Raw genomic sequence first — 26,690 nt, forward strand, 5'->3', positions numbered from 1 at the left:
GCGCAGCAGGCCCGGAGGCTGTCCTGTGAGGTGCCTGCCTGCCCGCACCGCAGCTGGGTTACTGGCGGTGAGCAGGGTGTCTCACCCTCGGCGTGTGCGCTGATATCGCGGCCTCTGAGCGCTGACCTCACGCTTTATCCGGCGGAAATCACAGGCCTCCGCCCGGATATCACAGGCAGTGTGCGGGCAGCCCCGGCTCAGGGGTCCTTCCTGCACAGCGGCCGGATCATGGCGACCGACAAGATGTCCACCAAGAATTTCCGCGTCAGCGACGGAGACTGGATCTGTCCGGATAAGAAGTAAGGCCGGGGAGCTGGGCGAGGGGGCAGCGGCGCCGGTGTGGGGGCTAGTGGAGCTCGGGGAGGAGGGTGAGGGGAGTGCGGCCTTGCCGGCCTGAGCTGGAGTCACCGCTGAGGATGCACGGAGGCAGGAGCTACGGAGGCAGGGGCTGAGGAGGCACGGAGGCAGGGGCTGAGGAGGCACGGAGGCAGGGGCTACGGAGGCAGGGGCTGAGGAGGCACGGAGGCAGGGGCTGAGGAGGCACGGAGGCAGGAGCTACGGAGGCAGGGGCTGAGGAGGCACGGAGGCAGGGGCTGAGGAGGCACGGAGGCAGGGGCTGAGGAGGCACGGAGGCAGGGGCTGAGGAGGCACGGAGGCAGGGGCTGAGGAGGCACGGAGGCAGGGGCTACGGAGGCAGGGGCTGAGGAGGCACGGAGGCAGGGGCTGAGGAGGCACGGAGGCAGGAGCTACGGAGGCAGGGGCTGAGGAGGCACGGAGGCAGGGGCTGAGGAGGCACGGAGGCAGGGGCTGAGGAGGCACGGAGGCAGGGGCTGAGGAGGCACGGAGGCAGGGGCTGAGGAGGCACGGAGGCAGGAGCTACGGAGGCAGGGGCTGAGGAGGCACGGAGGCAGGAGCTACGGAGGCAGGGGCTGAGGAGGCACGGAGGCAGGGGCTGAGGAGGCACGGAGGCAGGGGCTACGGAGGCAGGGGCTGAGGAGGCACGGAGGCAGGAGCTGAGGAGGCACGGAGGCAGGAGCTACGGAGGCAGGGGCTGAGGAGGCACGGAGGCAGGAGCTACGGAGGCAGGGGCTGAGGAGGCACTGAGGCAGGAGCTACGGAGGCAGGGGCTAAGGAGGCACGGAGGCAGGGGCTGAGGAGGCACGGAGGCAGGGGCTGAGGAGGCAGGGGCTAAGGAGGCACGGAGGCAGGGGCTGAGGAGGCACGGAGGCAGGGCAACCTGGGATCATCACACGGAGGAGGGTGCACTGCTCCCGGTACCACGCCCATATATCCCCTCGTGTTATATATATATATATCTATCTATATCGTGTTATAGCTGTATATACATCATATATATCCCATGTTATATACATCGTGTTAAAGCAGTATACTGAATACGTCATCGATATATTTTCCAATGTTATAGCTCATGTTATGTACATCGTGTTTATAGCTATGTATGTGTGTATGTATATATCTATGGTTAGGTCTAGACTATACATGGCTGATGGCCCTGTGACGTCACACCCACGTGACTCGGCCTGAAAGGGGACGGGGATACTAACGGGGGACCAAAAGTGTCCCCTCGTTGGCTCGCCACGCTTCGGGCACGGTGGCTCGCTGCGCTCGCCACAGATATATATTCCCCCTCTATGCCCTAGTGGATGGTAACGCAGGAGCGGTCCAGCCTCCTGCAACGGTCACGTGGTGTCTACGTCACAGAGGTCCTTTCTCCAACTTGGAAATAGCAGCAACCATATATCTATCCCCATGTTATACCTCATCTTCTATACATTGTGTTACATCTGTATATACGGGATCAGTATAGGTCCGGCGACCCAAATCCTGGCGCCGGAAGACCGTCACCAGTGAAAATCCCAATGGGTAAGTAAACTAACTATGCCTAACCCTCCCTTAGGGGTGCCTAACCATAACCTCCCCAAAGTAAGTGGCTAAACCTAACCAGTCCCGTCCCTGCAACCCCCCATGGCGACTGTCCGTGCCCACCGCCCAGCTTACCTTTGTTCGGTATGTCGGGCTCCCGGCGTAGGGATAATGATGGGCATTGGGATTTCGACACCTATCATTAGTCCCCTGTTGGGATTGCACAGTCGGGCTTCTTGACTGCATACCATATATACAACACATATTCCCATGTTATACCAAAGTACATGGGCAGAACAAAACGAGAACTGTCACTGAAGCCGGCCATACACGGTGCCATATGCACCTTGCGACACGACCTGCAATCCGCCGACCAAGATATCGGGCTGTCCCCACACACTGAGTGATATGCCGGCACTCCCCTCCCCCACCCGCATAGTGCTTCATGGGATCGTACATCGCATCCCCAGATTAAGTGAACAAGCAGTAAGATCTGGATGTGCGATGTCCGACCCCACGGGAGCGCTCACTGGCCGATGATATGCCCACACACTGTATGATATAGCAGCGATGTCGTACCAATCCGTTGGACCGGCTGCTATTTCGCACCGTGTGGGCACCCAGTACAGAACATATTCCGGCATCAGTAGTCCTAATACCCAAGGGATAGGTGCTGTTCTAGGCAGTGGGGTAGAGATGATGGTATACGTGAGTTTTGTAGAAAGGTGGTGAGCGCAGAGGGAGAGAGTTCCAGAGGGAAGGAGCAGAATGGGCAAAGTCTTGGAGGCGAGAGTGGGAGGAACTAATCAGTTGGGTGGAGAGGTGACAAACATTTGTGGAGCGAAGTGGACTACCAGGAGTGTGAAGGGAGGGTGGCATGTTAAGAAAGCTGGGTGGAGGGCTCGTGAAATGGATACTGGAGAGAACACTGGTTTATTGTGTTCTATTTGAAAGAAGTGAGAACAGTCGTCCATATAATACGCAAGTTTCTTAATGGATACTGATGTGACGACCTGAAACCCAAGTCTTAAATAGACATTTACAGGAATATATAAATATATATATATATATATATATATATATATATATATATATATATATTTTTTTTTTAATATAGAGAACTTGGTTCTTCTGTAGTTGCAATGGTTAAATAAATAGTTAATATTGCTGTACTATTTGTATCTAAGGCCTTATGTGTAAAGTGGACAAAGTGAATATAATGCTGCCATTTGGTTATCCATACCTTACAGGCAAATGTTTGTGAGTTTCGCTGAGGAATCTGTGAAAACTGGTACAAAGGTTACTGTACAGGAAAGGCGACATTTCTCTTAGCAACTGGGAACCAATAACTTTATCGTTTAATTAAAAAAAACAAAAAAAAAACGAAGTGGTATCTGGTCGCAGTGGTTTACAGTACCAGTCCTCATGGATGTCTTTTATAATTTGCGGTTGTTTAAATGAGCTTATTTCAACTAGAAGTAGCATGGTGGCGCAGTGGTTAGCATTGCTGCTTCACCACCGAGGTAATTGGTTGAATTCCAACCAAGGCAGTAGATGTATACAGTCTGTTCATTCATGTCCATGTTATAGGGAAAATGTATCGTACGCTCCATGGATTAGGGTAATATTCCCAGTAAAGCGCTGTGGGATATGTGTGCGCTCTATGAGTAACTTCATAAATTCCTAAATGAAATACTGCAAAATATGTCTGAGATATTTATTTCTACTTCAGGGTCCATAGGGGTCCACAGGGTGACCTTGGGGGTATAGCTGGATCCTGGATCCTCGGGCACCACGGAGTTAAAGCTTTTAGCTGCTCCCAGGATGCACTTGGGTCCAACCTCCCCTATACCCCGCCCCCGAGCCACAGGCACCTCAGTTTAAGATGGTGCCCGGCCGGAGTCGGGTCACCCTGCGGGGGGGGTCTGCAGGAGCAGCCCCCTAAAGCTTTTTTAACTTAGTTAAATTTATTTATTTTTTGACTACAGTTTTTTCTTTTTCTCCAGAGCGGCAGCGATGGGCTGTCTGTACAGACGCCCACGCTGCCGCTCCTTCTCCCTGCTGGCACCGCGACGCCAGCACTGAACTGGGGATCGCGGCGGGGGAAGCCAGAGTCTGTACTAGCCGGACTCTGGCTTCCCCCGGGACTGCTGCCGGAAGACGCCGGGGAGATCAGGTAAGCCGCGCACCGCTGATTAGCGGCGGTGCGCGGGTAATGCCTTTCATATGCAGTCCCATGCCCCCGGTCTAGGGGACAGACCGGGGGCGCTAGCGGTGGCGGCGGCCCCCCCTCCATCGGAGGCATACCCCGCCAGACCACTAGACCACCAGGGTAATTAAGCGGCAAGCGGGATGCCGCGACCTTGGGGGTTAAATATGCTAGCCAGGGGAGGAAGCCTTCCCTGTCAGCGGCTCCTCCCCTCAGCTCAGCGCGCCTTTCAGCTCGGAGTCTGGCGTCGCTGAGCTGCAGCTACTCGGGCCACTCCTCCTCTGAGGTCTCCAGCGGCCATTTTCTTACTGGCAGCGTGGATACTCTCAGGGAGCACGCGGACCGGTCCCCCTGTGTACCTCTCCCCCGACAAGGACAGTGTACACAGCGCTATAGCCCTCCCAGACACTGAATCTGGGAGGTTGATTGTAGTGGAAAGGTGCAGTGAGTATATCTTCCTGCATGGTATGTGACTTTTGCTAGTGCTGCCTGTCTGTGTCTTTTTTCTACTTACTGTCAGCCTGTACCTATCCCTTTCCTTCTCCTACAAGCCCTACAGGTGTGCGGGGGAAGGGTGTTTCTACTGACCTCACCTATATAGATCACGTATTTGTGAGGTCCGTCACATACAGTTGTGTGCTACACGGTGCCATATTGTGGGCTGTTGTTCAGCACACTGGTGAGTGCGCGCGTTTTCTTCCTAAGTCATGTCTGAGGAGGAGATTGAGCACTCCGGGGCTCCAGCATTGTTCTCCTGCAGGCGCTGTTCTGCAGGAGTGGATAGGGAGGATTTGTCACAGGACGGCCTGTGCGGACGGTGCCAGGCGGTCCCTGGTACGTCTAAACCTCCCATTTCGCAGGAGCCACCATGGGCGATGTTTTCCCAGGTGCTGGTGTCCATCGCGGACCGTCTGTCGGTCCCGACTGCCGCCCCTACTAGGGCGTTGCCCCAGCCTGCCATCCCCCATTCCCCGGGTGTCCCACAATTATTGCAGACTCCCCCGGGGTCTCAGCCTGTTGGTCCCTATGCGGGGTTGCCAATGTATATTCAGTCCACCCCTGTGGCACAGCCGGCTGTGGTGCCGTTTCAGGCTCCTGTGACAGCTCCTCCACCCTGGGTGGATGCGCTTTCCCACACTGTCCAAGATTTGGCGGCAGCATCTTCGGCTTTTCAGTCGATGTTGCGCAGTGACGTGCCCTCCAGGGCGTCTAAACGCTCAGTCATGGCACAGGCTGCGCATCTTTCGGATTCTGAGGGGTTCTCGGATGATGGTGAGGTACAGGATGACTCAGCCTCAGATGCCTTAGTCCAGGAGGTAGACACTAAGTCTTCCATCAATGTGCGGGCTCTGGTTAAGGCGGTGCGGGCTATTCTTCTGATTGAGGATGAGGCACCCGCTCCCAAGTCAAGGTATCCTAGTTTTAAAAAAGCTAAGGTTACTTCTACAGCGTTCCCCTTGTCTGATCAGTTGACTGATCACATGGCGGTGGCCTGGCAGACGCCCAGTAAGCGTTTCCTGCCACAGAAACGCTTGGCGTCCAATTATCCATTCCCGGAAGCGCATTGTAAGAAATGGGAAACTCCGCCTGTAGTCGATTCCCATGTAACACGCCTCATCAGGAGTGCTACTTTGCCAGTGCCGTCTATATCCTCGCTGAAGGATCCTACGGACAGGAAGGTGGAGACTTGTCTAAAGTCTATTTATTCTCTCTCAGGGGCTGTAGCCCGGCCGTCCATGGCCATCTCCTGGGTGGCCAAGGCCATTGAGGGGTGGGCCAACGCCTTGGAGGACACATTTACGGATGAATCTCCGGACGTCCAGAGGGCGTTGTTAGGACAGATGAGAGATGCCGCCTCCTACATTGGAGAAGCATCTTTGGATGCTAGCCTGTTGACCTCTAGGGTTTCGGCGGCAGCAGTGTCTGCTCGTAGATCCTTGTGGTTGCGGTCTTGGAGAGCAGACGCGGATTCAAAGAAAGGCTTGGAGGCCTTACCTTTTAATGGGGAATTACTATTTGGTCCGGACCTGGACAAAATAGTAGATACCCTGGCAAAATCCAAGTCAGCCTTCCTCCCTTCAGCTACTACACCTGCTAAGGTCCGGAGCTCGGCGTTTCGTTCCTTTCGGGTTCAGGGCAAGGCAAAGGGTCAGTCCTTCCCGAGGCAGTCCGCACCCAAGACCGCCTCAAAGCCAAAGAAGCAAGCCTGGAGTGCTAGGCGCCCTTCTTCCAAGCCAGAAGATAAGCCTTCTGCGTGATGGGACGGGCCTCCCTCTGGGGGACCCCAGAGTGGGAGGCCGACTTCTTCATTTCGCCCAGTGCTGGCACAATACCACCACGGATGCCTGGGTGCGAGAAGTGGTCTCCCAGGGGTACGCCCTGTCTTTTCGGCACAGGCCGCCTTGCCAGTTTTTTTGCACAAGTCCTTCTCAGGACAAAACCAAGGCCTTGCAGGTTCAGGAAGCCATAGAGGCCTTGCTGACGGCGGGGGTAATTATACCCGTACCACAGTCACAACGTGGGATGGGGTATTACTCTACGCTGTTTCTGGTGCAGAAACCCAATGGCTCTCATCGCCCCATCCTCAATTTGAAGTCCCTGAACAGGTTTCTCAGGGTTCCCAAATTCAGGATGGAAACTTTGCGTTCCATCATACTGGCGATGGAACCGGGGGATTATATGGTCTCCCTGGATATCCAGGACGCCTACCTCCATGTGCCTATAGCAACATCGCACCAACGGTTTCTGCGGTTTGCTATTCTCCACAACCACTACCAATTCAGGGCTCTACCCTTTGGTCTCTCCACGGCACCAAGGGTATTTACCAAGGTGATGGCGGTCATGGCGGCTCACCTTCGGAGCCAGGGGATACGGTTGCTACCGTATCTAGACGACCTCCTCTTGCTGGCAAGCTCCCCGGAGGTACTGATCCAGCATCTCCACCTGACGGTCGCTTGTCTACAGGCGCACGGCTGGTTGATCAACTGGAAGAAATCCTCCCTCATCCCATCACAACGGATGGTTCATTTGGGGGCCCTGCTGGACTCTCGTCAGCAACGGATTTTTCTGACTCCAGAGAAGGTCTCCTCCTTACAGCTGCGGATTCACAGTTGTCTGAGCAGTGGCAGAGTGTCGGTGCACTCAGCGATGAGAGTTTTGGGGTCCATGGTGTCGGCATTCGACATGGTGGAGTTTGCCCAGTTCCATTCCAGGCCCCTGCAGGGGCTGATTCTTTCAGAATGGAACGGATTGCCACACAGGATCCGCTCTCAGATGCTGGTGTTGTCCTCGGAGGTGCGTCTGTCCCTAGCCTGGTGGCTGCAGACAGCGCATCTCCTGGAGGGGCGCCCCTTTTGGATCCCGGAATGGGTTCTGCTCACGACAGATGCCAGTCTCCGGGGTTGGGGGGCGGTGACAGGCTCCTTGTCACTTCAGGGTCGTTGGTCGGCGGAGGAAGCGATTCTTCCCATCAACATCCTGGAACTGCGGGCAGTATATAGAGCCCTGCAGTCGTCCGGCACCGCTCTTCACGGAAGGGCCGTTCAGGTGCAGTCAGACAATGCCACCACGGTGGCGTACATCAATCACCAGGGAGGGACTCGCAGTCGAGCTGCGATGTCGGAGGTGTCCCGCGTCCTGGCTTGGGCGGAGCGCTATCTTCCAGCTCTCTCGGCAGTTTTCATCCCAGGAGTCCTCAATTGGGAGGCAGACTTCCTCAGCCGTTACGATGTGCATCCCGGGGAATGGTCGCTTCATCCAGAGGTATTCCAACTACTCGTGGACAAGTGGGGGTGCCAGAGCTGGACCTGATGGCGTCCCGTTACAATCACAAGCTGCCTGTGTACGGGTCAAGGACAAGGGACGCAGGCGCAAGTCTGATAGACGCGCTGTCGGTGAAATGGCTGTTTCAACTGGCTTACTTGTTTCCTCCGATATCTCTGCTGCCTCGGGTCCTGCGCAAGTTCAAACAGGACGGAGGCACACTGATCCTGGTGGCCCCAGCGTGGCCCAGAAGGCCGTGGTACTCCGATCTGCGGAGCCTGTCCATCGACGCTCCGTACCTCCTACCTCAACGGCGGGACCTGTTGTCTCAGGGGCCCTGTCTTCACCCGGATCTGGGTCGACTATCTTTGACGGCGTGGCTCTTGAGACAGCCGTCCTGAGGTCTCGGGGCTTTTCTAGCTCCGTTATTACCACCATGCTGAGGGCGCGCAAGCCTGCTTCCGCGAGGATCTATCACAGAGTGTGGCACACTTACTTTCAGTGGTGCGAGGCCAGAAACTATGATCCCCAGGTGTTCCGAGTTTCGCGTATTCTGGCTTTCCTTCAGTCCGGTTTGGACTTAGGATTACGTCTTTCTTCACTGAAGGTACACGTGTCTGGTCTGTCGGTGTGGTTCCAGCGCAGGATCGCTGCTATGCCGGACGTACACACCTTTTTCCAGGGTGTTTTGAGAATCCAGCCTCCCTTTGTGCCACCTGTGGCCCCGTGGGATTTGGCGGTGGTTCTTAGGGCCTTACAGGGTCCTCCTTTTGAGCCCTTGGAGTCAGTGGAGCTCAAGTGGCTAACTTTTAAAACTGTTTTCCTCTTGGCAATTGCTTCTGCCAGGAGGGTTTCAGATTTGGGGGCGCTTTCTTGTCGTCCTCCTTTTCTGATTTTTCATCAGGACAGAGCGGTGCTTCGCACTCGTCCTGATTTCCTGCCTAAGGTGGTTTCCAGGTTCCACATTAATCAGGAAATTGTTGTACCAGCCTTTCAGTCACCTGATCTTTCGGCTGGGGAGACTTCCTTAGACGTTGTAAGGGCACTCCAGGTTTATGTGGACCGGACTAGTTCTGTGAGGAAGTCGGATTCTTTGTTTATCCTCTTTGGTTTTCACAAGAGGGGTTGGCCTGCCAACAAACAGACTCTAGCCCGTTGGCTTCGTTCTGTTATTATTGAGGCTTATATGCAGGAGGGTTTACCTGTTCCAGCCTCTGTTAAGGCTCATTCCACTCGGTCCGTGGGCTCTTCTTGGGCTGCTAGCCGTGGCGCCTCTGCTGTTCAGCTCTGTAAGGCGGCCACCTGGTCTTCCATTCAGACCTTTTTGAGGTTCTATGCGTTTGACACCTTTGCCTCTCAGGATGCATCCTTTGGGCGCCGGGTTCTCCTATCAGCACAGGAGCGTCCCCGCCCTTAGTTGGACTGCTTTGGGACATCCCCAAGGTCACCCTGTGGACCCCTATGGACCCTGAAGTAGAAAACAAGAGATATGGTAAGAACTTACCTTTGTTATCTCTGTTTCTACGAAGTCCATAGGGTCCACAGGGCACCCGCCCTGACGCACCTGGCTTCATATGGGCTCTGTGACTGGTCACCGGTTTTCCGTCTCCCATTTCTGTGAGTATGGTTCTTGTGTGTTCCAGTCTTCCTTCTCTCTGTTTCGTCTCCTCCTCCGGCCTGGGCTGCTTACCAACTGAGGTGCCTGTGGCTCGGGGGCGGGGTATAGGGGAGGTTGGACCCAAGTGCATCCTGGGAGCAGCTAAAAGCTTTAACTCCGTGGTGCCCGAGGATCCAAGATCCAGCTATACCCCCAAGGTCACCCTGTGGACCCTATGGACTTCGTAGAAACAGAGATAACAAAGGTAAGTTCTTACCATATCTCTTGTTATTTGATATAATAGTGATTGCTACGTTATAATATTTTTAGAAATCAGGTTGGCAGTGCATACATTGGCAGTATTAATATCGCCTTTTAATGATTAACATGTGAGTGAAGGTCAGATATTATAGACATTATCTCCTGTTTATTGTAGATATTATCTCCTGTTTATTGTAGATTGCTGTGTATGGAGTATGAGACTGATGCCTGTGTTTTGAAGGCAGACAATTCTAGGGTTATGAAGTTACACGGTACATATAGTATTGCTACATTTCATGGCTATTTTCTCTTTTCTCTAGATGCGGGAATGTAAACTTTGCCAGAAGGACAAGTTGTAACCGGTGTGGGCGAGGTGAGGTCTCACAGCGTGCCGAGTGTTCTGTGTGTACCCAATAGAATATTACCAAGCTCATTATGATTTTATTTCCTCTTCCTTTTTTTTTCTTTTCTTAGAAAAAACAACCGATGCCAAAATGATGAAAGCCGGAGGGACGGAGATAGGAAAAACTCTGGCTGAGAAGAGCCGTGGATTGTTTAGTGCCAATGACTGGCAATGCAAAACGTACGTGATTCAGCGTGCCCCTGTGTACAGACACGTTGTACAGGGCCGCATGGTGTGATGGCGTCATACGAGCAAAATACAATAACCTGGGTGGTCTGCGGGCACCTCTATGCTTGTAGTACTCTTAAGGTGCGTACACACTGGTCGATCAGGAGAGAGACAGTACGATTAGGACATCGTCATCATACAGTCCTTCCTGATCCCCTGCAGTACTGAACGATCAGCCGTTCAGTGTAGGCTCCTTCCCTCATCCCTGAACATGGCCAATCTGTCGTCATCGGCAGATTGTCCTGCATGTTCAGGCGATGGACTATGATGGAAACGACCATTGGGAGCGCGCATTGCTGGTCGTTTCCGTCATAATAGTGCACGATTACTGAGCGATTGCACGATTGCGATGTCGTAATCGTGCAGTCGCTCAGTAATATCGCCCAGTGTGTACGCACCTTTACACGCACACTCTTAGCCCGGTGCAGTAAGTAATGAGGTCACAATGTTTGGTCTGTAATATCTACAGAAAGGTCCAGTCCCGTTTGTTTAAATTTTTGTCCCATCCATCAATTCACCTTAGTTTCTGCTCCCAGACTAAGGCAGAGAGTGGAGAAGTTGCCATAACAACCAATCAGATTGGGGCTGTCATTTATCTAGTACATTCTATAAAAAAAGCTAGAATGATTGCTATGGGCAACGCTTTCACATGTCCTCTGTAGAAGGTGTGATAAATCTCCCCAGATTGGCCAGCAGTGTAGCATTCTTGTGGTTTATATTCTATTTGCTGGATTTGTTACACCATTAATTATGGTTGACCTAGCGGCAGAAACTGGGAGGCTGCAAGTCAGACGTATGGATTACATGTGGAGTTATAGTAGTATATGATTGCTCCGGTCTCCAGGGAGGAAAGTGTACATAAGAGGCTGGTTTCTGTCACACTGACGCTGGCAGCATCTATAATGAATGTACATCATTTCCCCTCACTCCGACCTTCGCCCTCCTGTAGGCCTCATGGTGCTGCCCGGCTTTGGGTAATTTCCGGCAAGTAGCTTTGCGCAATCCAAAAAAATACATGTTGCAATGAAAAAGGGTGTAATTACATTTATTATGTTTGCATGCAGGGTAAATACTGTCTGCTCTTAAATGTAGCCCACAAATGCTGGACAGCTTTATTTTTACACTGCAATTTAGATTTGAGTTTGGACATGTCTCTCCCACCTCCAACTATTTCTGCACATTATATTAATTTATAATCTCTTCCTAACCCCTCCCCACCCCCCTTGCAGTGCAACATGGTTTTACCAAGGTGCAAAGCTGCTTTTTCTTTTATGCTTTGCTCCCAATTCCGTTAGCCCCAGGATGAGCAGCCCATGAATGACACGGTTGTTAGAGACGCTCATTGCTCTGTAAACAGGGCTGCCCCAAACCATACACTCTACGTGTTACATAACTGTTGTGTATTTTTCACATGTGCAAGTTTCTGATAATCTACGCTTTCCTCTTTCAGTTGTGGAAATGTAAACTGGGCGAGGAGATCTGAATGTAACATGTGTAACACCCCGAAGTATGCCAAACTGGAGGAGAGGACTGGTATGCATTCATTCTGGCAGGTTTTCACAACCAGGTTTTGCGCTGTAATGAACGTTCTTCCGTTTCTTTTGATTTTCCTTTTGTGTTATTTACAGCTGGTGTCCAGACTTTACGCAGTACTTGTATGCTTTACCACTTACTCTTTCCTTTCTGGTCACGCAACTTTTATGTTAGAATTTTTAAGTTTTTTTGTATTGTGATCTTTGAAAACTGTTTAATACGCCTCAACCTTTTTCTTTTCTGCATTGCAGGCTATGGGGGCGGGTTTAATGAACGGGAAAATGTGGAATACATAGAACGTGAGGAATCTGATGGGGAGTATGATGAGGTAACGCACCCTGCTTGACGTAGATCTAAATTGCCATCTGCAATAATAAAAGAAGCTAAATTATGTTATAGTGGTAGCTTTTCATTATTTTTTTTTAATTTCTGTTTATAGTTTGGGCGAAAAAAGAAAAAATATCGTGGGAAACCAGTTGGGTCCAAGACCACAGTCAAAGGTGATGAGAAAGAATCGGGGGGTGAGGAGGAGGAGGCGGATGAGGAAGAAGAGGAAGGAGATCTGTCTAAGTATAAACTGGATGATGTAAGTCCTGATTGTTACCCACCTGCAGAACACCAGTCACACAACTGCTCGCTCTCTTCCTCCTTGGCTAAAACCATGGTCAGATCTCCTGCCGAGGGAGACGAGAGAAATTTGAAAGTCAAGCGGTTCTGTGCCTTTGGCGTTTTGAACGCTGACTTGCCGCCTTAACGCATATGTATACGCTCTGATGTCCCAATTAACCTTTGCTATCAGAAATCTCTGCCTTATTGTGTGTGTGCATGTCTCTGGCAGTAGAACGGACTTGTTCAGTCAATGGAATGTGACCATTTAATATAAAGGTAGTTCTGCACACTGGAGGGGCTGGGAAAGATATGGGGGGGGGGGGGGTGTTCTACAAAACAATGTAGCTGTAGCAAACCTCCTGTGACATTTAGTCTGTAGCAGCAGTATACCGTATATACTCGAGTATAAGCCGAGTTTTTCAGCACATTTTTTGTGCTGAAAAAGCACCCCCTCGGCTTATACTCGAGTCATGCCCGCATGGTACGCTGCTGAGTAGCGTACCATGCGGGCCGCGGTGCAGACTGTGTCACTGTGACACAGCCTGCACCGCGTGTGTAGCGCTGACCGGACGGAGTTCGGTCAGCACTACACACTGCTAAACACACAACCGCCGGAGCCGGCAGCTATGTGTTTGGTATAATCAGCAGCCACTGAGAGTCTGTCAGACTCTCAGCGGCTACTGCTGCTCCCACTGCAGGACCCATCTTCCGGCTCCCGCAGTGGGTAATGGGAGAGACGTCGTCATGACGACGTCTCTCCCATTATGCAAAGCGGCGGAGGAGCCTGTAGCAGCGTCGGGACCAGGAGCGGGGTTACAGGTAAGTTTTTTTTTTTTTTTTTTTTTACATTTCTTTCTACTGGGGGGGGTACTACCAGGGGGGGATATCGCTACTGGGGGCACTACCAGAGGGGGGGGGATTAATAATGGGGGAACTACCAGGGGGGGGATGTTGCTACTGGGGGCACTACCAGGGAGGGGGGGATACTGGGGGCACTACCAGGGGGGATGTTGCTACTGGGGGCACTACCAGGGGGGGTTAATACTGGGGGCACTACCAGGGCGGGATATTGCTACTGGGGGCACTACCAGGGGGGGGGATTAATACTGGGGGCACTACCAGGGGGGGGTTAATACTGGGGGCACTACCAGGGGGGGATATTGCTACTGGGGGCACTACCAGGGGGGGGATTAATATTGGGGGCACTACCAGGGGGGGATATTACTACTGGGGGCACTACCAGGGGGGGGATATTACTACTGGGGGCACTACCAGGGGGGGAAATTACTACTGGGGGCACTACCAGGGGGGGATATTACTACTGGGGGCACTACCAGGGGGGGATATTACTACTGGGGGCACTACCAGGGGGGGATATTACTACTGGGGGCACTACCAGGGGGGGATATTATTACTGGGGGCACTACCAGGGGGGGATATTACTACTGGGGGCACTACCAGGGGGGGATCACTACTGGGGACAGTACCAGAGGGGGGATTACTACCAGTAGCTGCTGCATTTCCCACCCTAGGCTTATACTCGAGTCAATAAGTTTTCCCAGTTTTTTGTGGTAAAATTAGGTACCTCGGCTTATATTCGGGTCGACTTATACTCGAGTATATACGGTACTTTCTTTTCTACAATTACTAGAACCTTGGGGAGATTTATTTATTTTATTTTTTTTCCCTGCATTTTTTTAAATGCCTGACCCCCTGGACTTTCCTCACCGAGTCTTGCTGGCAGACGCAGCAGGAAGCCTTCCTGAGAATGGTGGAGGGCCGAGCGATGCCGCGTCTGAACCAGAAGACCCTAAAATCTGCATACATGGCCGTACTTTTCCTCATCACACTTTTGCGCTGATTCAGCGATGGACGGTAGAGCATAGCCGCAATGAAAAAAATCTGTGCAATACTGTCCAACTCCAATGCAAATACAGCAGGAGGCGTCTGTAGGAAATGGACACCTCCTACATGCACCTGCAATCCGAGCGCAGCGTCAGTAGACGCTGCCTCTGATGGCCGTCGGATGGTAGCTCCTTTGGCCAGGCTGCTCAACCTGGTCAGTTCCTGGCAGCCTGCAAAGGCCAAGAAAGACACTGGCCTCGTACCTCCCGGGAAACGAGGATGTCATGCCACCACTTTCAGGAATGCCTCGCTCCACCCCCAGCTTGGGGTGTGGGGGGGGGGGTCTGTGAGCGAGATTGCAGAATGGGTCCTGCGCAGGTGCAGACCGCAGAATATTTGAGAACACAGGTCTTGATTCAGAGACGTTCGCAAACTCGACAGTTTGTGTACATCTCCGAATCAGGCATCCTGTTCTTTCATAGAATCCAAACCACATATAGTGGAATCAGAGTGCCTGTAAAATACAGTTCTGTGCTTCATCTATTGCACAGGTTCTCACACTGGGCCCTCAGGACCCCAAACAGTGCATGTTTTCTAGGTCTCCTCACAGAATCACAAGGGAAACAATTAGCTCCACCTGTGGATCTTTTAAAATGTGTCAGTGAGTAATGAATATACCTGTGCACCTGCTGGGGGACATGGAAAACATGACCTGTGTGGGGTCCTGAAGACCGAGTTTGAGAACCACTGATCTATAGTTATCTGTCTGAACATAAGTAGGGGGAGGTTAGTGCACAGGTCTCGTATAAAGGGCCTGATTCAGACCCGGTCGCTCTGACAGAGTGCTTGCTCTGAATCAGGGCCGGGCTTTTTTTTTTTTTTTTAATGAGCAGCCTCCTGACCGCTCGCATAGCTGTGGGTAACCACCCACAGCTAATGCGAGCGGCCAGGATGATGGTTGGGCTTGCGACGAGACCCTTGTGGTAGGGTCTCATGGCCTCAAGCCCCAGAGAGCTTTCGGCTCTAACAGAGCCATAAGCTCTCCTACTGACAAGCACAGCGCTTGCGACCGGTTCTGAATCAGGCCCATAGTGACGACCTTTGTAAACTGGTGTACAGAAAAATCAGTGTCCTCTATGTAAGTAATATGAAATTCAATAGGGTGAGCATAGAGACAATTTAGAGAGGACTGTAAGTAACTGGTGGTTTTCCCATAGGGTTAAAGGGAAGAACTGTTTGTTTTTTGTTGTTGTTTTCCCTTGACCATGGTCATCTGTGTAGTCGGATGACTGAAATGGATTCTGGTCACCATGGGTTACAGCCCATGCTCCACTTACAATTTGTTTAATAAATATGGCAGTCATGTAGTCCAGCACAATCAGTCCTCTGCTGTGGCCTCACTCAGTACATAATCATTTTACTTGTTTTAGGATGAGGATGAAGATGAAGACGGTGACCTTTCAAAATACAATCTTGATGCCAGTGAAGAGGAAGATAATAGTAAAAATAAGAAGCCTGTAGTCAGCAGATCCAAGTCTCGGTCCTCCCACTCCTCTTCCCCAAGCTCAAGGTCTAGGTCCAGGTAAACGGGTACAGGTCAAGGGTAAAGCCGGGCAAAATGTCAGTATCTATTTAACTTTCTTCCTTTTTATTTTATATATACACATTATTAATGTTTTAGATTCTTTTAGAGACTTAAATGTTCATGTAATGTCCTTTTTATAAATCTTTATTTATTTTTGGTTCTTGTTTATCTGCGATCCTGGAGCGAAGTCTTAGGGCTATTTCACATACAACGGTTTTGTCCGTCCGGCAAAAAAGACCGTTTTTACCGTTTAAGTGGCAGTTACTAATAGATCAGAGCTTCCACACGGCACGGTCGCAGTGATAACCGCTGACTAGGACAGCTGCCGTCCACGGTTTCAGTGTTAGATTGATTACAGATACAAACGCACGGCAAAACATCACACACTGCACAAAACCGTGTGTGTAAGGGACTGATCCACAGGAAGAATACCGTCGGGGTTTTTTTCCGCCTGGACAAAACCGATGTGTGTCTGTGTGTGAAAAGGACCTAAGTCTTTAGGTTGCAATTTGTTTCCAATAACTACATACGCTCTGTTTGTTCTATGGTATTGGGCCTTTGCTATTGCCGTTGTGGTTCTTTCATAAAGCAGAATGTGTAAGTCCTCCCTGGCTGGTATAAGAAGGTGCCATTCCAGAGCGATAAGCTGTTCTGCCTTAGTCCAGGTATCAAAGTGTATAAATTAATGCAGGACAAAGGAGAACTGTCAGAGCCTCTAAAGAGGACCGGTAGAGAAGTTACCCACGGCAACCAATTGGCTTCTAGCTGTTGTATTACAGAATGCACTTGATAAATAATAGGTTGCTATGGGCAGCTTCTCCCCTTGTACTCTTAAGAAGGTTTGATACTTCCACCCCCGCCCCCCCTTTGTTTCTTGATCCCGTTGTGGGCGCATTGTAGAATTTAGGTCCAAGCGAGGGATTATTAGAGGAAATAAATGTGCATGGTTATGTTGTGTTTTTATTAAGGCCGTGTATAATCCTAATACAGGTTCTTCACTTCCATGTCTATGTAATAGTGGTGAATTCTAGGTTCTCTTCCACCAACGTGTTGCTTTTTTGCAGTGGCCTATTCTTAGTTTACGTTCAACCTATGCCTTTACATTATCACATTGGGCAAAATTTACCAAGGGGTGGTTTGACTGTTTCTATTCTATTCTAAACCTCGGGGGTTTGGTGGCGGTTTTGCAGCAGTGTCTAAATGACAGCCCTGTTCTATTCTATTCTAAAATGTGTTTTGACTGTGGTTTGGCGGCGGTTTTGCTTTCTGCAGATTTACTAAGGTCAAAACCGCTGCAAAACTGCCATCAAAACAAATTTTAGAATAGAACGGGGCTGTCATTTAGAAACCACCACCAAACCCCCGGGTTTTAGAATAGAAACCGCCACTTAGTAAATTTTGCCCATTGTGTGGAGATACATATTTTGCATAAAATGAACTGTTATGGCTCCTGTATTTATAAAAATGGGCCATTCCATGTCACGTAGGGCATGAAGGAACGTTCTACTTAATACAAAGAGTTGAGCTTAATTATTAAGAGCCTGTTATTTGTTATAAGAGAACCTATGACAGATAGAGCTATAAGTTTAACCTGTCAACCTATGTTGAATAGTCAAAAGATACAGCTACAGATTATTTTTACAGTGTCATGTACGGGACACTTCATGGAATGGCTCAAATCCGAGTCTAGATATATAATGTAAAATTCACAAATCCTAGAGACCTGTTTTACTTGCTGCAACAAGAGCTTGGTAAGCTGAGGATGTAGTTTACAGTAAGTGACCCAGCTGGAGGTTCTCCCCAACAGGACAGTAAATTGTATACAGTATTTTATATATCTGAATATTACACATTTGCCTTTTTTAGTTAGTGTGGCCCTACAAGCTGATATTATTTCCATGGTCAGAGCTACTTTAATTTTACACCGTACCAGTCATCTACTGTTACAACCATTACAAATGTGCGTATTGATGATTAGAGCTGGAAATATATGCGCCATGTTGTTTCAGGTCCCGCTCGAGAACTACTTCCAGTTCCAGATCAAGATCTCACTCCAGTTCAAGAGAACGTTCTCCAACTCGAGGTTCAAAATCAAGGTGAATAGTGGTACCATGCTCTGTCGCAGCAAGCGAGAGAACGGGGTCAGGACCTTGCTACACGTTGTCTCCTCTATCTCCCTGTGATGCGATGCTTTTACATTTCCCAATCCGTTGTTGTGTAAACTAATATCAGAAGCAAGTAGTGGGTGACTGACCTGATGGCCCAGACGCTATATAGTGCATTAGTACGTTTTATAAACCAGGTGTTTACAGGTCCCTGAAATCGATAGAATATACCAAAATTGCTTCATGGGGAAGCGGAGTATTGCAATTGTGGGTCGGATGAACACTCCTTCCCTTGTCCTGCAGAATCTGTGTTGCGTAATTTTAAGATTGAAAAATGGATCTTAGAAAGTCTGAATTATGAATCCGCACTGTGTAGGTGCCTCTACCTCTGTGTGTGTGTGTGTGTGTGTGTGTGTGTGTGTGTGCGCCTCTACCTGTGTGTGTGTGTGTGCCTCTACCCGTGTGTAGGTGCCTGTGTGTGTGTGTGTAGGTGCCTTTACGTGTGTGTGTAGGTGCCTCTACCTCTGTGTGTGTGTGTGTGTGTGTGTGTGTCTCTACCTCTGTGTGTGTGTGCGTGTGTGCCTCTACCTCTGTGTGTGTGTGTGTGTGTGTGTGTGTGTGTGTGTGTAGGTGCCTCTACCTCTGTGTGTGTGTGTGTGTGTAGGTGCCTCTACCTCTGTGTGTGTAGGTGCCTCTACCTCTGTGTGTGTGTGTGTGTGTGTGTGTGTGTGTGTGTAGGTGCCTCTACCTCTGTGTGTGTGTAGGTGCCTCTACCTCTGTGTGTGTGTAGGTGCCTCTACCTCTGTGTGTGTGTAGGTGCCTCTACCTCTGTGTGTGTGTAGGTGCCTCTACCTCTGTGTGTGTGTAGGTGCCTCTACCTCTGTGTGTGTGTGTAGGTGCCTCTACCTCTGTGTGTGTGTGTAGGTGCCTCTACCTCTGTGTGTGTAGGTGCCTCTACCTCTGTGTGTGTGTAGGTGCCTCTACCTCTGTGTGTGTGTGTAGGTGCCTCTACCTCTGTGTGTGTGTGTGTGTGTGTGTGTGTGTAGGTGCCTCTACCTCTGTGTGTGTGGGTGTGTGTGGGTGCCTCTACCTCTGTGTGTGTGGGTGCCTCTACCTCTGTGTGTGTGGGTGCCTCTACCTCTGTGTGTGTGTGTAGGTGCCTCTACCTCTGTGTGTGTGTGTGTAGGTGCCTCTACCTCTGTGTGTGTGTGTGTGTGTGTAGGTGCCTCTACCTCTGTGTGTGTAGGTGCCTCTACCTCTGTGTGTGTGTGTGTGTGTGTGTAGGTGCCTCTACCTCTGTGTGTGTAGGTGCCTCTACCTCTGTGTGTGTGTGTGTGTGTGTGTGTGTGTAGGTACCTCTGTGTGTGTGTGTAGGTGCCTCTACCTCTGTGTGTGTGTGTAGGTGCCTCTACCTCTGTGTGTGTGTGTGTGTGTGTGTAGGTGCCTCTACCTCTGTGTGTGTGTGTGCCTCTACCTCTGTGTGTGTGTGGGTGCCTCTACCTCTGTGTGTGTGTGTGTGTGTGTGTGTGTAGGTGCCTCTACCTCTGTGTGTGTGTGTGTGTGTGTGTAGGTGCCTCTACCTCTGTGTGTGTGTGTGTGTGTAGGTGCCTCTACCTCTGTGTGTGTGTGTGTGTGTGTGTGTGTGTGTAGGTGCCTCTACCTCTGTGTGTGTGTGTAGGTGCCTCTACCTCTGTGTGTGGGTGCCTCTACCTCTGTGTGTGTGTGTGTGCGTGTGTGCCTCTACCTCTGTGTGTGTGTGTGTGTGTGTGTGTGTGTGCCTCTACCTCTGTGTGTGTGTGTGTGTAGGTGCCTCTACCTGTGTGTGTGTGTGTAGGTGCCTCTACCTCTGTGTGTGAGCCTCTACCTGTGTGTGTAGGTGCCTCTACCTCTGTGTGTGAGCCTCTACCTCTGTGTGTGTGTGTGTGTGTGTAGGTGCCTCCTACCTCTGTGTGTGTGTGTGTGTGTGTGTGTGTGTGTGTGTGTGTGTGTGTGTGTAGGTGCCTCCTACCTCTGTGTGTGTGTGTAGGTGCCTCCTACCTCTGTGTGTGTAGGTGCCTCCTACCTCTGTGTGTGTGTGTGTAGGTGCCTCCTACCTCTGTGTGTGTGTGTGTAGGTGCCTCCTACCTCTGTGTGTGTGTGTAGGTGCCTCTACCTCTGTGTGTGTGTGTAGGTGCCTCCTACCTCTGTGTGTGTGTGTGTAGGTGCCTCCTACCTCTGTGTGTGTGTGTGTAGGTGCCTCCTACCTCTGTGTGTGTGTAGGTGCCTCCTACCTCTGTGTGTGTGTGTGTAGGTGCCTCCTACCTCTGTGTGTGTGTGTGTGTAGGTGCCTCCTACCTCTGTGTGTGTGTAGGTGCCTCCTACCTCTGTGTGTGTGTAGGTGCCTCCTACCTCTGTGTGTGTGTGTAGGTGCCTCCTACCTCTGTGTGTGTGTAGGTGCCTCCTACCTCTGTGTGTGTGTAGGTGCCTCCTACCTCTGTGTGTGTGTGTAGGTGCCTCCTACCTGTGTGTGTGTGTGGGTGCCTCCTACCTGTGTGTGTGTGTGTGTGGGTGCCTCCTACCTGTGTGTGTGTGTGTGTGTGTGTGTGTAGGTGCCTCCTACCTGTGTGTGTGTGTGTGTGTAGGTGCCTCCTACCTGTGTGTGTGTGTAGGTGCCTCCTACCTCTGTGTGTGTGTGTAGGTGCCTCCTACCTCTGTGTGTGTGTGTAGGTGCCTCCTACCTCTGTGTGTGTGTGTGTAGGTGCCTCCTACCTCTGTGTGTGTGTGTGTAGGTACCTCCTACCTGTGTGTGTGTGTGTGTAGGTACCTCCTACCTCTGTGTGTGTGTGTGTGTGTGTAGGTACCTCCTACCTCTGTGTGTGTGTGTGTGGGGGTGTCTCCTACCTCTGTGTGTGTAGGTGCCTCCTACCACTGTGTGTGTGTGTGTGTGTAGGTACCTCCTACCTCTGTGTGTGTGTGTGGGTGTCTATGTGTGTGTGTGAGATTTATTTTATTTTTTTCTTGAATTTGAGAATTGGTTGTTTGAAGAACTTCATTTTCTAATGATGCTATAAACTTGCGTAGTAAAGCCTTATGGAAAGCAATATTCAGGCTTTGGTGAGCTGAAAGCTGATCTCATTCTCCAAGTTAGAGCTTATTTGCTTTACCAAAGCTCTAAGTATGTTTTACTTTTTGTTGGTTTATAAGTCTGATATTGGGTTTATGTAGTGCACAAATCGGCTCATATTTTTAGATGAGACTTAAAGTTCAAACTAGACAAATTTTAAAGTTGCCTAATATTAATCTCAATGGAAGAAATAAATGTGGAAAAGGGTAAGTTACATTCCTTCTTTGTATAATGTCTCTCCTTTGTTTATCTGGCAATGTTAATGTCTGTTATCCATTGACGCGTGGACTAGAATGCCTTTTTGAAAATGTTGCTTTCAAATTGAAGCCGATTGTTCCTGCATTAAATCCTCTTCATTTTCAATCGCCAAAGATCCAGCTCCAGGTCCCAACGGGGGTCTTCTTCCCCGAGAAAAAGGTCTTACGCAAGCTCTCGGTCCTCGTCGTCCTCTGAGAGGGGCAAGAAAAGGAGCCACTCCCGATCCTCGTCCCCTGACCGCAAAAAAAAGAGATCAAGATCACGGTCAACCGAAAGGTTTGGGTTACTGTAGAATTAGAAGGGACGGGGGAAGGTGGGGGGGGAGGGGGCATAATGAAAAATAGAAATTTAGAAAAAGCAACTCTGACACATGGCAATGCAGTCAGTGTTTGTGGAATGGATGATACTGTATTTTAGACCACTATGCTTTGATGTATAGTGCTCGGCCGTTGCTCTAGTTATTAGTAATGGCTCCCATAATGCCTCCTGTCTGGCTGATTTGCAATTAGAAAGGAACCAGATTGATATAGGGTGCCCAGGTCTGCTGTACGGTATTATTGTATCACTTTGCAGTCCATTGATTGTTGTGTTTTATATAAGTAAGATTGTACATCCTAGTTATCATTGCTGCAGCAGTGTAGTAGATAAAACAGACTAATGATAGTGCAGCTCCCACCAGCAGCTGATCATGGGAATGTAGCCTGACCATACACCAAGAACATGACTGAACTTTCAAATACTGCCCGTTATCACTTGGATCTAGTTACCTATAAATTGGGAGCTACTATTAGGAATTTGGGTTCCCAGTACAAAGGTGGACTACACACCGCACCATGATCCATTTGTGTATATATCCATAGTCACTGTTTTACACTTTGGTAACTGAGCGATTATCAAGTCATTAACATGAAAAAGAAAAAAACTACTGTTCAATTTCTGTTTTTTCCAGACGCAGACTGTCTCCCTCTGGGTCTTCTCATTCTGGCTCTCGGTCGTCAAGTTTCAAAAAGAAATAGATATTTTAGTTCATAATGTCCAATCCAGTATATAACGCATGAGGAGGATAAAAACACAACAAGGGAGGAGGGGGGTTTCCTCCTGTACAGTACTTAACCATCCGTTGTAGTCGAGGCGCACGATTTTGTGCTGCCACTACACCAACACAACTCAATTCAGAAGTAGCATTTTAAGCCATAAATCCAGTGCTGTGTTCCCTCTGTCACACAGTATGGAGTAGATCACCATACATGGCAATAAAATGGCTTAGACTTTTAATTTTAGACATTATTGTAACTTGTTCTCAAGTTGTTGTTTTTTTTTTGGTGTATATACATGTTTCCAAAACCTTTAATAGCATGAAATGTGAATGTTTTATCCAGATCTATTTTACAATCATTATGGCTTAAAATGCAGACTGGTATTTGAGCAAAATATTGAATTTAATGAAGTCTCTTGCTTTTACAAGAAAAACCTATATATTTTGATGGTGTTACAAGGTAAGTATTAGGTATTTGTATTACACAGTCTCAGTAGATCTCTAAAAAAAATAAATAAATAAGAAAATAACTGAGCTTGGCCGTATTATGACCCGGCTTAACGAAATAGCCCTGACATTTATTAGATAGCGCATCCGATTCCCTTCTCTGAAACAAACTGTCCACTCCCTCCTACCCCTGCTTTATTAGTGGGTCAGTCTACTTGTTGCTTTAACCTGCAGACAGTTGTATTTTACTTCGTGTTACATCTTCTCTTGAATGTAAACTGTCGCTCAGAGTTATTGTATTTGTGCCTATCGTACTATTTAAATATGTGCAGAACATCTTCCCGGATGTTATAGGTAATCAGTAGTCCATCCACCTCTGTATTGAAAGGATGAGAGTTTTTTTTAGCAATTTATTTAGGAATTGCCACAATCGAATGAACTCTCAGATTATGATTTTTGTCCGATTTGGCTAAAGTCTAGTTTAATTTAGGATGAATATCTGTAGAAGTGTGAAATAAAGACAATACTGACTCACGCGTCACATTCCTCGTCTGCTTTGTGGGATATTCTCAGAGATGGCGATAAAAGCGGCGTATAACTGAATCTGCGGAACTGTGTATAATATAGATGATGGATACTACAGTGTTCAAAGTATCCTTACATTATCCGACTGTTGTGACCATGTCTCTTGTAGTCATCATGGTCCCTATTTTGCGATATGGAAGATTTAATGTTCCTCATTATAAAATGAGTTAATATGGTAACTAAGTGCTTTGGTGACTTACTCTAAATTAGAGTAAGTTGGATGTTCTCACACTCTCATCTGTTATCTCTACACAAGCTTTGCAGCCACTATAGATATCCTGTTCCACTGCAAGGCTGTTTTTTCCCCACTTCCAGTCCTCAGGGAGTCCTAACTGCATGTTTTCCATATCTCCTTGCTGGAGCACAGGTGCCTTTTTATTACGGACTGTCAGATTTTAAGGGAACCACATGTGGCAATCAGTCAGAGGAGACCTGGAAAGTGTGCCCTGTTAGGGTGAGGACTGGCGTTGGGAAACAATGGCATAACGCAGTGATTTCCCAACCTCGGTCCTCAAGGCACACTTTCAGTTCTGGTTTTAGTGATATCCATGCTTAAGCACAGATGGTTAAATCAAAAAAAGTAAGGTACTAATTTAGTCACCTGTGCTCAACTATGGCTATCCTTAAAACCTGGACTGTTAGTGTGCCTTGAGGACCGTGGTTGGGAACCCCTAGCATAACGTTTCTGCCAGATTCCATACACACAATCGTGTTGAGAGGAAATGCCTCATTGGGTTAGAACAGGGGTAGATAATGTCTGGCATGCTACCTGCTGTGGAACTACTACTCCCAGCATGATATCTGACAGTTTTAGCATGCCCTAACAGTGCTGTTCCGTTGCCTACACCTGGGTGAGAAATGTAAAAAGTATCATTTGTAATGAAAATAATTTCAGTGGTGTGTTCTACAGTGCAGAAATGCTGACAGCCTGCTCTTATATGCAGCATGTGTACCATGACTTTTTTTTGTGTGTGCGCGGAGCGTGGTTCAAACCAGACACAAACTAATACGGTAAATAGAAAGTATGGTGGTCGCTCACATCAGCTTAATGATATTGCTCAGGTGCTTGTAAGGGGCGGGGTTTATACTGAACCACAGAAAAAAGATGATTCCCTCCAGCACACTGCAGCAATATTAGCAAAAATACTTGAATCCTACATCCAAATTCAGAGGTATTGATTGCATACATTTGGAAATATATGATTAAGCGCCGGGCCAGCGCCAAGGCTCCTCTAGACCAGTGCCTGTATAGAGGAGCCTTGACGCTGGCCCGGCGCTTAATCGTATATTTCCAAATGTATGCAACCAATACCTCTGAATTTCTATTATCATGTAGGATTCAAGTATTTTTGCTAATATTGCTGCAGTGTGCTGGAGGGAATCTTTTTTTTTTTTTTTTTTTCTGTGGTACAAACTATACGGTTTCAGACTGCAGTCCTGTCATCTCCATTTATAGTATATTTGTCAAGGACAACTCTTTAGACCTGTTCCTAATGCAGCCACTCAAGGGTGAAGTTAAAATATGCTAGATGGCCTTAAGTGTACCAGTCAAAAGTTTGGACACCTCATTCAATGTTTTTTGTTTATTTAAATTATTTTCAATATAGATTAATACTGAAGACATCAAAACTATGAAAGAACACATGGAATTATGTTATAAACAAAAAACTGTCAAACAAATCAAAATCTGTTTTATATTTTAGATTCCTCAAATATCCTTATCGTTTGAACATCGTTGGTCGTTTAGACAAATATGTTGTGCAACCTGATATAGTCAGGGTCAACATGTTAGCAGATGATTGATGTGCCTTCACGGAGCGCCTGCTCGTTTAGTGAAGGCACATCACAGGACAGACAAACGACTGCACGATTACAATGTTGTAATCGTGCAGTCTTTTGCCTGTCGTCTAGAGCAGAGGTTCTCAAACTCGGTCCTCAGGGCCCCACACAGGTCACATTTTCCAGGTCACCCAGCAGGTACACAGGTGTATTCATTACTCACTGACACATTTTCAAAGATCCACAGGTGGAGTAATTATTTCACTTCTGATTCTTTGAGGAGACCTGGAAAATATGCACTGTTTGGGGTCCTGAGGACCGAGTTTGAGAACCTGTGGTCTAGTGGATGTGTGCCTTCAGGACCGAGGCTGGGAATCACTGCCTTAGAGAATCCATGTAACCTAGATCTGTGGTCCTCTTTAGGTACATGGCTTCAAACCTACAGTTTAGAAAGAAGGGAGTACCTGGGATGACCGATTTCACGTTTTCAGAATATCCGGTAACTTCCCAATGCCTTGCTGCTACTTTCATGAATGCACAGCCTCTTGTCAGTTTTATGTTGGCATCTATCTTTAAGACCGGTTTTCACAGTTGCCCCCGACATATGTTGGTAACCACAAGTCTAGCTCAATGTCCTTCAAGAAATATTTCAGGAACTAAAGCTGGCCACACATCTAAACATTATCTGTCCAACCAGCCAACTAATTGACTGGTTGGAATGAAAATCTGGTAAGGGATGAAAGCAAATGACAATCAGCAATTTGCTCCCAAACGCCGGAAAATGGACCAAAACTGTTGTTTGAACAAATAATTTAGATCAAACATTTAACAAACTTGTCTGACATCCATTTTCATCTGTTTTCTGGCATTTAGGAGCAAATTGCTGATTGTCAGTTACTCCCATACGTTACCAGATTTTCATTCCAACCAATCAACAAGTTGGATGAAAGTTGGTCTAGTGTGTGGCCAGCTTAAGAGTCTGTGTTCGGATCATTATTTGGAATGTCTATACTGTAATTGCGATGAGATGCGTACAACGGTCACAGTATATAGAGCTCCTCATCCGCTGCTGGACTCCATCACTCACGTCGGCAGTTAAGTTTGTGCTACAATTTGATCCATTCCCCATGTGTATAGGACTTTCTTAGCGTGTTTGTTACCAGGCAGCTGGGGCCAATTGCAGGGTGTGATTTGGTTTTGGAGTGATCAACATGGGTTGTATGATTCATTGGGTCCCAGGGCTAGATTAATAATACCCCCTTTTACACTAGAGTTAAAACCCAGGTTATTGCAGGGTTAACCCGGGTGTAAAAGGGGACAGGGTTGGATTCCCGTGTCGGGTGACCCGGCGATGCAACCCAGGTAACTTGCAAGGTTTAACACGGGACTGACCCGTGGAACCCTGCATTGTAAACGGTGCGATCAGGGTCACGATGACCTGGAGCGCGCCGCATGCCTACC

General features: G+C 48.8%; 1 protein-coding gene across 1 annotated transcript; it reads left to right on the top strand.

Moving 5' to 3' along the window:
• On the top strand, window positions 1-23,406 carry ZRANB2 (zinc finger RANBP2-type containing 2). The gene is made up of 10 exons (XM_088470778.1): window positions 1-299; window positions 10,034-10,086; window positions 10,188-10,296; window positions 11,795-11,877; window positions 12,129-12,205; window positions 12,317-12,463; window positions 15,762-15,913; window positions 17,926-18,012; window positions 21,497-21,658; window positions 22,332-23,406. Exons 1-10 carry the CDS (start codon window positions 229-231, stop codon window positions 22,396-22,398), a joined length of 1,008 nt encoding a protein of 335 aa, XP_088326904.1. The 5' UTR covers window positions 1-228; the 3' UTR covers window positions 22,399-23,406.
• Window positions 23,407-26,690: the final 3,284 nt, after the last annotated feature.

This window comes from Taudactylus pleione, unplaced genomic scaffold (genome assembly GCF_031769625.1).
Source record: "Taudactylus pleione unplaced genomic scaffold, aTauple2 ptg000103l, whole genome shotgun sequence".
Classification (NCBI taxonomy): Eukaryota; Metazoa; Chordata; class Amphibia; order Anura; family Myobatrachidae; genus Taudactylus; species Taudactylus pleione.